The following is a 12,776-nucleotide window of genomic DNA, read 5'->3' as shown; positions in this document are numbered from 1 at the left end:
CTATAGGGAAGTTGCTTCCTGATATTCCAGACAGATCCACAGCTGAGTGGGGGCCAGACTTATGCACTGGCTCGTTTCAGTGAGGTTCTGTCACTAATATAATATACTCTCCAGAAAATTTTGCATTTGGAAAGAGAATTTTGTTTTAATGGTAGCAGTGAGAGACATCTCACTCCAGTGTAATGTCCAGGGAATGATGCATCATTTGAATTTTGAGACTTTTAAGTGAAAAATGCTTTTGTGCTCCTGGTTAGGAAAACACATCACAGGGCCAAGGAATAAGAAAATTTTGTTTCTCTAGAAACACAGCGTTAACTTCCAGGTATGACTAGAACACTTGGAGTGAAAAATAAAAGCCTGTTATTTATTTTATGCTGAATTGTTTCAATCTCCCTCCCCTCTTGTCTTTGGAGAACTGTGCCTTTTTCCAGTGGGTGCTATTTATGTAGAAGAGCTTTTGTCCACAGGGTAGACAAAAGTTAAGGCATTGCATACACGACATAAACAGTCTTCTACTTACAATCAGGATGGGTTCCAGAAGTTCATCTGTAAGGCATTTGTTTAAAACACAGAATGTGCTTGTCTTTAGAAACACTGGTATAAATGATGGTTGAGGGCCAGGCTAACCCACCAAAACCTATTTAACGCATAGTGTAACTGAACTCACTATTGTGTGTTATACATCCTGAAAGGACGGGGTCTCCTGTGGTAAAAGGAGGAAGGGGAAGAGAAGATCTTTTGTCTTCCTGCTTCCAAGGGTCTCAGTCCCTCATCTCCTGACCTTCCTCACCCTCATCCACTTGGTAGGAGGTCAAAGGATTCCTTGCGTCAGTGTTCTACCCCCATCAGTTAACTCCCCTCACACATACCCAGAAAATCTCTGTGCAGCTACTCAGAAAAGAAGGAATCTGATCTTTTGACCTCACACATGCTTTTGTGCCGCTCACTGTGGTCCTAAAACCCTCTAATTTTAAATATGGTATTTCCTAGCCATATGATAACCTAATAATTAGTGGATTTCTGGTCAGAGTTATTATAAAGACTAATTCAGAAAGGAGAAATGGTATTTGGAGACTGGACCACCATATAAAAGAGGGGTCCTGGACCACCATATAAAAGAGGGGTCCTCTAAGCCAGGGGTTCTCAACCGGGGGTGATTCCCACCCATCCAGGCGATATTTGGCGATGTCTGGGGACATTTCTGATTGTCCCAACTGGACGTCCAGTGGGTAGAGGCCAGAGATGCTACTCACCATCCTATAGTACATAGGACCACCTTCCACAGCTTCAAATGTCAAGAGCAGTAAGGCTGAGAAACATGCTTTAAGCCTGTTCCGAAGTGTGGGTTGCTTACAGGTGTTACATTGGGGGTATCTTGGTCAAACAGTTTACAGACGCAGGACTTAGGAGTTTCCTAGGTGTATTGGGTTGGCTGGCAGTGGTAACTTTGGTTCCCTCCCTCCAAATACCACTCTGCAGACATCTGTAGTGGACATACCCTCTAATTCAAATGAGCAAATGTGTATCGAGAGCCTATTATGTGCCAGCAGTGCTGCAGGCTCTTGGGATACAGAGTTTATATTCTAGTGGGGAAAGAAGAGCAGTTAAACGTAAGAGAGTGCGTGTGTGTGTGTGTGTGTGTGTGTGTGTGTGTGTGTGTAGGGAGAGAAAGGAGTGGGGTGGAAAGGGAGAGTTGAGGGTGCTGGGTGCTATGAAGGATAAAAGAATGAAGGAGGAAGTAGGGATAAAAGAGGTGGGGGAGGAACTGGAATTTTAAGTGGTGAGGTCAGGAAAGACCAGAGATGCTGGTCTGTGACCAGAGATGAGGTCAGAAGACTGTGTTTTGGTGGCATCCGAGGGAGGTAAGAGGGCAAGCTGGGTGGTCATCTTAGAGGAGGAGGGTCCAGGCCAAGCAAAGAGTAATTTGCCAGGGCCCTTGGGTGGGAGCCTGCTGGTCTAGTAGGGCTGCCTCTAAGCCCCTCTTCCATAGAAACTCTGAGGCCCATTCGGTGGTAGCGGGGAGGGGCCTGGGTATAGCATTAAAATTTCCTAAAGTAATCTGGCCACAGAAAGGTCAGAGAGTCTCATGTTGTAATGTTCTGTGAAGGGAGCGTGAAAAGATGCTACTTTGCTAGTGTGTTGTTTTTATATAACCCTTTTCCTTCTTCCGTGTAAGAACGTGGGACATCTGAACTCCAGGTAATTTCCACACAGAGCTGGAGCACATTTGGGGGAGGGAGAAACGAAAGGTGGAAGTGGGGTTTCGTCGGGTGTTTGGTGTGCTCCCTGCTGGCTCGCTGGCTGCCTTTGCTGGGTTCCTGGGCCAGTGGCAGTCGTGGCCTGGTGTGACTGTTATGGACGTGGGGCGTCTGGCACCCGTGCTGACAGCTGAAAGCAGAACTTCCAAGGTGCATACCAGGAGTCCACCGCCAGCTTCTAGCCCAGAGCTCGATTGTACCCCAAGAGGACAGCAGCTGGCATGGCCTGTGAATGTTATCCAGGGGACAGGATGCTCTGTGTTCTCCCCACTTTTGTCACACTGAACTTTGCAGAGAAGAAGTTGAGGCCTCATTCTCAAGAGTAACAATTCCCTCTTTGTTGGAGAACAATTTATTTCCTCATAGTTGTCTTCATTACAGAGATGAGAGATTTAAAAAACAATTTTTTTAATTCCATTTAGGACACAGTGCTTTGCACCTTGCAGCTAAGAACAGCCACCATGAATGCATCAAGAAGCTCCTTCAGGTAAAGTGGGACAACAGAAAATTATAAACGTGTCGTTTTTAAAATTTGAAAGTAACCTTGTGGGTGAAAGAACAAACACATACACACGTACTCCTTCAAATATTATCCCAGAACCTGGGTTTCCTAAGAAGCTTCAGTATAGCCAAGGAGAAGATTATTTCCATAGCAGTTGCGCTGGTAGAGAAGAGGATCCTAATCAAAATTTGGAGTGTCTTCCTGGGATCCAGCCCTTTTCTCTGCTTTATTCAGCTCTTTTTTCCTTATTGGAAGAACTTGTACCCTTTACATAGTCAGCTTGAAAAACTTTTTCATGCTGTTGGAGATCCTTATAATACAGGATCTCCAGTATCCTAGTATTTATTCTCTCTCGATCATTAGTAGAATGCAGCTTTTCTTGATAAGCGAAATTTCAACCAGTTTCCTTGTATGTAACTTGATGAGCCTTTAGTTCTTAGTCTTTGTTCAAGTTCTTGGTTTTACTCTTCTTTATAATTTTAGGTCAACCCCCTGGTTTGATAACCTTGCCAGGAAGTTTATAATGATTGCTTAGGGTGACTTCCGTATTTCTTTAAAGATGAATATTTCGCGAAATCCCAACAGCAGTTTGTACAGTAACTTCCAGCTGATGCCAGTCAAAATGCAAGCTGGCTGTTTTCAGGAACAGCACAGAGCAATAAAGTATGTGTTTGGAGTAATGTCTGTTCTCTTGAGCTGTTGTCTTGGCCTTCCTGAGCATCATTTGGGACCCAGCATCTTGCTTTAATTTGGCTTTGCAATTCTAATGCAGCAACATGGGCACATTCTTCAACTTGTCCTGGTCTGTTGATCACATAGCTTCTTGTCTTGCATTACCTGATGCAAGCTACCACCAATACCAGCAATGCTTAACCTTAACAGGTCTTTGAAGTGAAATTCAAGAAACGTAGATCAACACCTGTGATGATGATGATGATGATTTTTATTCTGAGGCTCCTCTCTAAAGACAGTTACAATAGAACTTTTCTTCCCTGCCTCCACACCCATGGCCTTAACCTTAAATTTTTGTTTAACTTATTTGTATTTTAAATTTCCATTCCCGTCCTGGCTTGGCTATCCAGACTTTGCATCTGGCTCTGATTTGAAGGAAGAATGAACTTGACAAGCTGGAAATCCTCATGGGCAAGGACCAGATATTCTAGCCTCTAATGTAATTTTATATCTGGTTATGCAAATGGATTGGTTTTTCCCTGGAATCTTTGAAGCTTTTAAACAGTTCCTTGTGCTGTTCTAAAATTAGGCCAAAACATGGTAAGCTGTAACATGATCTCTATTCTTCTTACCACTGAAGGGCAGACAAACATTTCCACCATTGCCTGCTCTCTGCAAACTGTCTGAATTCTGTTCCTCTTTCTGGATAGTTGTTAAAACTGGAGGCTTTGACGGCCTCCTAATGGGCTGCTTACCTTGGGTCCTGCACTCCTCTGGTAACTGCTTCACTCCTCGTCTGGGCGACCCACGCCCTCCGTGATGGGGCCACTGCCATCTCGGGCCGCCCCTCACCCTGCGCCCTCTCTCTCCGGCCTTTTGCTCTTACTCTCTGTCTGCTGGAGAGACTTCCCTTCTCCAGTGGCTACCATTTCAAAGTTCCACCTCCTTAAGGCAATGGGCACAAAGAGAGCCTTGTGAGAGTCTTCAGATGAACTCTCCCCCACTCTCTCTTGTAGCAAGTGGTCCCTGGGCACCATGCGCTCTGTCAAGCAGCGAGTATTTACTCACAGAGCAGCCCCTATCCTGCTGGAGCTTGGCTTCTGGTAAATGAAGACAGAAATACACATGACCGATTGCACATCACTGAGAAGAAATCTAACAGAGTATTGTCAGAGGGGAGTGAGGAGGGATGTTCAAGAAGGCCCCCGGGGAGGAGGTGATATTTAAGCCGAGAACTCAGCTGTGCGAAGAGCATTCCAAGCAGAGAGAACAGCAAGTACAAAAGGCCTGAGGTAGGAAAGTCACTAACTAGCCAGGGAGGAAAGAAAGCCAGTGGGTGGGCTGGGGGCAAAGCCAATGAGGAGCAGAAAGAAGGGCCCAGGGGGCTTCCCTGGCGGTCCAGTGGTTGAGACTCTGCGCTTCCACTGCAGGGGGCGTGGGTAATCTCTGGTCATGCCGTGCAGGGAGGCCACCAAAAAAAAAAAAAAAAAGAAGGGCCCAGGCTACCTTGTGTGTCATGATGGGCAGACAGTGATTCCTCAGAGTACAGTGTGGAACTGTGGAGGACTTTGCAGTAAAGAGCAACACTGACGGTTTAGAAGTTCACTCTATTTGTATAGAGAATTGACTAAAGAGCTGAGGACGGCCAGGTGGCCATCAAGGCTGTCCAGGTGAGCAGGTGTTGGCTCAGACCAGGTGGTGACAATGGAGGAAGGGAGGAGAGTAGATCGGGGTGTGTTTTGGGGACAGAATCGACAGGACGTGGCAGGAGGAAGAGGAGAAGAAATCAAGGATGACTCGGTGGTTTCTGGCTCAGTGACTAGACTGATGATAGCACTGTTGACAGAGGCAGGGACGGCTCGGGCTGCGTGGCGGGGAGGGGAAGCCAGAAGTGTTGGCTGTGCTGCGTTTGAGACATCAGGCGGAAATGTGAAATAGGCTGTGGGTTGTCAAGCCGGGGGCTCAGAGATGCCATCTGCTGTGTACAGATATGGACACTGGCTGTAGCCCAGCCTGTCTGGCTTTGAATCCTGGCTCTGCCACTTACTGTGACCCGAGCAAATTACTAACTTCTTTGTACCTCAGTTTCCTCATCTGTAAATGGGGGTAATAACAGTATCTAACTAGGATTGTCAAGAGCCTTAAAACAATTCTTTGAACAGTACCTGGCACATACTAATAGCCAATGCTTACACAGTACTGTTGTCACTGTTAAGATATACACTAGGGAGGCATTAGCTTCTAATGGGATTTCGAGCTATGGGTGTGGTTGAGATTACTGAGGGAGAGAGCTTAGAGAAAGAACACTTAGGAGCCCCACAGTTTTATGTTTGGCTAAAGGGGCAGGCGTGGCCAGAGCAGTGGGGGGAAAACCAAGATCGGATGGGCCAGGCAGGGCTCTAGGGGCTAAAGGAGAGAGTGTTTGGAGAAGAGGGAGTGGATTGCCGGGGAGAGGTTGGTAAGAGGAGGGCAAGCATGTTTGCCATCGTTGGAAACACGAAGGTGGCTGGCCACTTGGATCAGGGCCATCCCTGAGGAGTCTTGAGGGCAGACACCCAACTGCAGTGAGTCCAGGAATAAATGGGAGACGAGGAAACATGGCTTGTGTGGGACAGTTCTTAACAGGAAGTTGGTTTTGTGATGGCGGATAGAGAATTAGGGCAGGAAATGGGGGGAAAGGTGGGATCAAGATGAGAAATCCTAGAGCATGTTTGTTAGCTGGTGGGGATGATCTGTTGGCAACAGAGTTGATGGAAGAGAGAGGGGACGGTCAAAGCAGCCAAGAGGTGACAGTTCACCTGTGTCATGATTACTTGGAGATGAGTCTCCCTCCCCATGAGACCCTGGGCCCCTGGAGCACAACAGTTGGGACTTATTCATGTTTATTATACTTTTCTTAGGAAGTTGCATCCTACCTTGCAGGAAAAGGATGAACTGAATTTTATTCTACGTGTTTATTGATTTTTGTCTTACAGTCTAAATGCCCAGCCGAAAGTATCGACAGCTCTGGGAAAACAGCTTTACATTATGCAGGTAATTTTCATTCTCTTATTTGTCTTCTTCTGCCATGAGAAACAGTAAGTGTTCGGTTTCCTTATTTAAGCCATTAACCTTGCCATTGTTATTCCTGATGCCGTCTTTCTGTCGTCATTCGTAGACATCATTCCCATTTTCCTCAGTTTGCAAATTGTGTAGGGTTTTACGGAGGAATACAGCTAGAATTCGTCAGTCGCCTGCCAAACAACTAGTAAAAATTGTCCTGGTTATTATATTTTAACTAACGTTAGCTTCTTGTTTAAGAGATATTCATGAGCATTTGTAGATTTCAGGTAATGTGTGGTACAGATTTTTTTTTTTACTTGGGGATCAAAAGGAACATCAATCAGTTTTATTTATCAACATTTGGTTTTACTATCTGTCACACAGTTTCAAGTGACGAAACATTGGTACTGAAGTCCAGGATGATGAGATTTGCAAATTTCTTTTAGTGCTAGTTGAGGAAAAGCTAAACCAAAGGTTTGCCTAAAGGCAACAACTGGCAAGCACTGCCTTTAGGTCTGGATGACACCGAAATTAAACAGTAATTTAAAACACCACTTAACCATTCTGACATCGTTTCTCTTCAATGCAACGTATGCAAACTGGGTGGAAGGTGAACTTTTCCTTCATAGAAGTGTTTGATGCCCCTGGCTGTGAGAGTAGCTTTGTGATTGGCTGTGGTTTCTGTGTCTTCTTTCTCTCAGCGGCTCAGGGCTGCCTTCAAGCTGTGCAGGTTCTTTGCGAGCACAAAAGCCCCATAAACCTCAAGGATTTGGTAAGTACCAGGTGACCACTAGACGTGCAGATGGACACTGGTGTCTAGAGCACCATGGGCTACTTCTGGGAGTCACGAAGACCTTAGAGACCCAAGCATTTGGTAAAAGTCTATTGCTTTCCGACCTAGATCCTCCTGTGCAAAACAGATTTAAGTATTATCCCCGTTGGTCCTTAAACCGTTAATAAAACGTTTTGCAGCATGCACTTCCTCTGTTTGCTTCTAAGGATAGACACGTGGCTTACCAGCAACCTAAATACGAATAAGGCTTAATTTCTTGATTTTTATAAATAAAAAATAAGTCTAAATAGAAGTTCTATTATTTTCTTTTTGCACCCCATATATTACCTTTGGTACCAGGGTTTTCCGATTTTAAAGACCACTTGTAGCCGATTTTGACCTTGCTGGGCTATTTTGAGAATAAACTGACATGCCTACGGCTCCTGATGATAGGGTTAAATTTCCTGCTGTAGCATGGGACTTGGCATGTGTAAGTTATACCTGATGGGGACATTGCGAAGTGAGCATTGAGAATCTGTAAATAAATTCACGCTCCCTGAATCTCGGTACTTTATAACCAGAAAGTATTATAACTTCACAGAGATAATTTTCTAGAAATTCTGAAGTTCGACTTTGAGTGGATACTTAATCCTTAAGCAGCAATTGTATTTTTAAATATCCTCACGTTAAAATAATTGGATATATTGTAACTTTTTTTTCCCTTTTCCTATTTGAATACGTCCACCTTAAAATTACTGTCGACCCCATTTGTGGGGTATGTTCAAGGCAAGAGCAGAATAAAAGCCTCTCTTTATGGTTTACATAATTTGAGTCAGACCCCACTTCAAATTAAGATTCTGGAAATTGTCACCTATAAATTCTAGTATTTTTTTTTCATTCGTTTCTTACTGTAATGTTGAGATTCTTAATCCATTTTACATAGTTTGTATGAGTTGGGATCTAATTCTTTTTTCTAAAGGAACTGCCAATTGTTATATTAAACAAATCATTCTTTCCATCAGTCCCTTTATCTAGTCATGTGTCAGTAATGAACAAATGAACTCTTAACATATGTTTCGATACCTAGTAAGATTATGAAAGGGTATGCTTTCTGAGAAGACTGGTGGCATGGCAGGATACTAGGATATGTGTAGTTCACTAGAAGAAACTGCTTAGAGCAGTGGGACCTACAAATGCCATATGGAAACAACCCTTCATTTCTCCAGAACCATGGAGAACCATTTCTCAATAAACATGGTATACTTGCCTCGAGCCTTTACATACTTGGCGTTCCACTCTCTCTCACATCATAGTTGCAACAAGCAGCCCGAGAGACCGACTCCTGAGGAAAAGCCCACAGTCAGTGGGATTCCATAACAAGGGTAGTGTTAGGGTGTGACGTTGGCCTATTAGGGGGCAGACTACTTTGGTGGGTCAAATGTAAGACCAGCAGGACAAGTCAGGAATAAATGTAGAAGGAATAAGGACCTTTGCAGTTCCGGCATTTGTCATCTAAGTTATAAATCTTAATCTGAATTTGTCTCCTAGGATGGGAATATACCACTGCTTCTTGCAGTACAAAATGGCCACAGTGAGGTCTGTCGCTTTCTCCTGGATCATGGAGCAGATGTAAATTCCAGAGACAAAAATGGAAGGTACCACAGAATTAGAAAGCATGTTATTTCAGTGATATCCACATTCTGAGAAGCTTTCAAAATATCAGAGATGTATTTTGGATCGTTTGTTTTAAAGCAGTTTTAATTTCTTTCTTTTACTGATTTCTGCCTTTTTGGATAATTAAGAATCTGTTTTGGGCTTCCCTGGTGGCGCAGTGGTTGAGTATCTGCCTGCTAATGCAGGGGACAGGGGTTCAAGCCCTGGTCTGGGAGGATCCCACATGCCACAGAGCAACTAGGCCCGTGAGCCACAACTGCTGAGCCTGCGCGTCTGGAGCCTGTGCTCCGCAACAACAGAGGCCGCGATAGTGAGAGGCCCGTGCACCGCGATGAAGAGTGGCCCCCCGCTTGCCACAACTAGAGAAAGCTCTCGCACAAAAACAAAGACCCAACACAGCAAAAATAAATAAATAAATTAATAAACTAAAAAAAAAAAAAGAAGAAGAATCTGTTTTGACTTAAAAAATATTTTCCCCAGACCTCTGGGAGCATCATTGCTGACTGTGTCTGTGATGAGATTATTAAATGCTAAAATGAATAGGCCGTTTCCTTTGCCTTTTCATGCAAAATAAAAGTAAACATATTGGTTGTTTTTTAAAAACAGTCTTAATAATGTTATAGGTTGTTTAAAAAACTTGATTTGTAAAAAAGGCAAGATTTGTGCCAATCGTATTAAATTCCATCATATTTAGAAGATTATGTCTATGTTATTTGACCTAATATTTAATGTTCTGATTTAATCTGAAGTTTTATAAAACAGCAACCCAATTTTATTTTGATAGCATTCCACTTTGAATTTCCTAGAAAATTAAGTGTAGTACAGGTTTAACTGCACTTAGTCTTCTTTCCTCTGTTTTTAAGACAAATGAAATGATTTCCTAGCAACAAGTTTTCACATTTTGTGTACTAATTTTTTGTCTCCTCATTCTTTAGAACTGCTCTCATGCTGGCTTGTGAGATTGGCAGCTCTAACATTGTGGAAGCCTTAATTAAAAAGGGGGCAGACCTAAACCTTGTAGATTCTCTTGGACACAATGCCTTACATTATTCCAAACTCTCAGAAAATGCAGGAATTCAAAGCCTTCTATTATCAAAAATCTCTCAGGATGCTGGTATGTGAAAGAAAATAGCCAGTGTTGTTTTAAATTTATCCACTCCATTTTCCCCAAAGGTTAAAGGAATTTGTGCAATATATTTTATTATTCTTTTAAATATATTTCTGGAGAAAAATAGTGTTGAATATTGTGTATGTTGTGTGTATGGGTGTGTGTGTGTGTGGGTGTGTGTTTATATACCCCGCCACCCAAAGTGCATATGAGTAATTATGGTTCTTATAGGTTTTTTTTTTCCCTCACTTTTCTTCTATAGATTTAAAGACACCAACAAAACCAAAGCAGGTATTTATCTTTGGGGATGGAGATTCTTTTTCATCATTGCCTGTGGGAGTTTGAACATGTTCTAATTAAACCACTCTGTGGTCCATTAGGAAAGTGATAAAGACTATGCTGAAACTACTTAAGGAGTAAAATGTCTTTGGAATAAATGATTCATTGTAAGGTGGTAAATATTTTCTTAATGATTTACCCTATTTCCAAAGCATGTAACTTTAAACTTGCTACTTATATATTCATCTTTTTCTGAAATATACTAATATTTCCTACTGGTGTGAAAAGGTTTGATGTGATTTTAACTCTGAGAACAACAGTATTTTAACTACTTGTAATATCACAGGAATTATAGAACTCTGTCCATAGCCATGTTAGTTAATGAAAGTAAGAGATTTAGCATTTTCTTTTATTTTAATTAGAGCTTTTCTAAAATGTCATTCATTTTACACAGATAGAAATTGAGAAGTTTACCCTGTTACTTTGGAGTTTTTCCTAAAAGCATAGTCACCTCTGTTTATTAATGAGATATATATTTGGCTGTTTTATTTATTTATACATCAAGGTTCTTGAAAAAATTATCATAATCAGCAAATACTTGATAGTGAATTTATTTTGTACCAATTGTGTTATATTTATCCATAACCTTCAGAGCTGAGGTTCTCCCTTTTTTCCCATATTTATGGTCATTCCTTGGTATCTGCAGGGAATAACAAAACCTGCAGAAGCTCAATTCCCTTATATAAAATCGTGTGATACAGTTGGCTCTCTGTATCTGGAATTCTGGGATATGCAGGTGGTTGAATCTGGATGTGAAAACTGTGGATATGGAGGGTCAACTGTATACTCTTTAAGAAAAGGACTGGAAGTAATGAAAAGGTCGGGGAAATACCACTGCTTTGCATTAAGATGGAAGCTAGACTATGAATGTATTCTGGGTTCTAAGTTGTGGTAAACAACCCCTTATTCTCTACTTTCCCAGTTCTCCATACCAACTTAATCTGGTTTTGTCTTGTGTTTTTTATTTTCTTGCTTTAAAGCATGGGCTGCTAGAAGAAAACTGGGAGCATGCATATTACTTATTTTTATGTTGGTAGCAGGTTTCAGATCTGGATAAAGTAAGAAATGCATGAACTGTTGAGGTTTTTCTCATTTGTTTGATGAAGCTATTTACTCAGACTTTACTAACCTAACTAACCCACCTCCATTCTTTGGACTGTGACAACTTTCAGCATGATCAAGTCTCTAAAATAAGCTCAGAGAGAAGTGGAACTCCAAAAAAACGCAAAGCTCCACCACCTCCTATCAGTCCTACCCAGGTAAAAGTAAAAGAAAACCAACAATGAACAAACATATAACAACAAAGCCATAATTTTGTCATTTTGTGTTTAGGCCAAAAAGAACTGTTTTAAAATTGACCCTTAAATGCTTATTTGAAATTTTCTGTAGTGGTTTTAAATTACAAGTAGTGGTATGAAGAATTTTGATTATTAGTATGGAAATAATGTTGATTCTTATTTCAAAACTGAAGAATTGAACCATATCTTTTTTAAAAACCTCAAAATTCTTAAAATCCATGACAGGAACTTTTTCCTCGAGATAATGAGCTCAGTGTACTTTCAGAGCTCGTATTAACAGCTCTAGTAAAGTGGGGGAGAATGTGTAGCTGGTGAGGCGCTAGTTGAAAATGAATTTTAGTTGGTTTATTAAACGTTGTTACAATACATTTGCCTTTCCTGTTACACTTAAGGTTGACTAATATTAAAAAACAGCTTTCATTTCTGAGCTTATGGTGATTACTGAATAGAGGAGGAAGCTTGAATATCTATGAAATGGTAAATAAAAACAGGCCAGGGTTTGTTATTAAAAGAATCATAGGCCATAAAAAGAATAATCCATATCAAATATTTGAGCAGAATATCTCATCCAGTAAGTAATGTTAAATACATTAGCATATTCATTAACAATATTCTCAATCTGCAATAGAAGTTTTATAAATTTTTAACGTTAATTCTAGTGAATATAGGAGTGAAGTTCCGTAGTTAATTCTACTGGGCAAACTTTCAAAAAGTATTTGAGGTAGCTGAATTACACTGAAAATATGTTACCCTTGAATTAATTGAAACTAAGGATAATTATTGTTAGATTTATTTGCATTGGTTAAATAGGCTAATTCTTTGGCACTGTAGAAGACTTTGAAAAAGGACTCTTTATTGATGGTTTTCACTTTGTTTCTTTAGTTGAGTGACGTGTCTTCCCCAAGATCAATAACTTCAACACCACTTTCAGGAAAGGAATCAGTATTTTTTGCTGAACCACCCTTCAAGGTATTTCCTTTCTGTGTCCAACTTATTATTGAATTTTAAGGTACATAATAGATTTAATTTAAGTTACACAACACTGGGCGAAACAGAATATATTTCTCAGTCATTGGTTCAAACCTTTTCATCATAAAGCACCCTTTGATTA

At 41.2% G+C, this 12,776-nt stretch overlaps 1 protein-coding gene across 10 annotated transcripts in view; it reads left to right on the top strand.

Moving 5' to 3' along the window:
* Positions 1–12,776, top strand: part of RAI14 (retinoic acid induced 14) — a 147,595-nt gene that overhangs the window by 120,316 nt on the left and 14,503 nt on the right. For 7 of the 10 annotated variants that reach the window (XM_060009615.1, XM_060009613.1, XM_060009614.1 and 4 more), the window contains 8 exons: positions 2,681–2,745; positions 6,408–6,465; positions 7,176–7,246; positions 8,795–8,901; positions 9,856–10,034; positions 10,291–10,319; positions 11,540–11,626; positions 12,548–12,634. In XM_060009615.1, the coding sequence (XP_059865598.1) occupies positions 2,681–2,745; positions 6,408–6,465; positions 7,176–7,246; positions 8,795–8,901; positions 9,856–10,034; positions 10,291–10,319; positions 11,540–11,626; positions 12,548–12,634 (683 nt within the window). The other 3 variants (XM_060009618.1, XM_060009617.1, XM_060009620.1) reach the window with 2 other exon arrangements.

This window comes from Delphinus delphis, chromosome 3 (assembly GCF_949987515.2).
Source record: "Delphinus delphis chromosome 3, mDelDel1.2, whole genome shotgun sequence".
Lineage (NCBI taxonomy): Eukaryota > Metazoa > Chordata > Mammalia > Artiodactyla > Delphinidae > Delphinus > Delphinus delphis.
The sequence above is the reverse complement of the archived record's forward strand: the minus strand, read 5'-3'. Positions and strand labels throughout refer to the sequence as shown.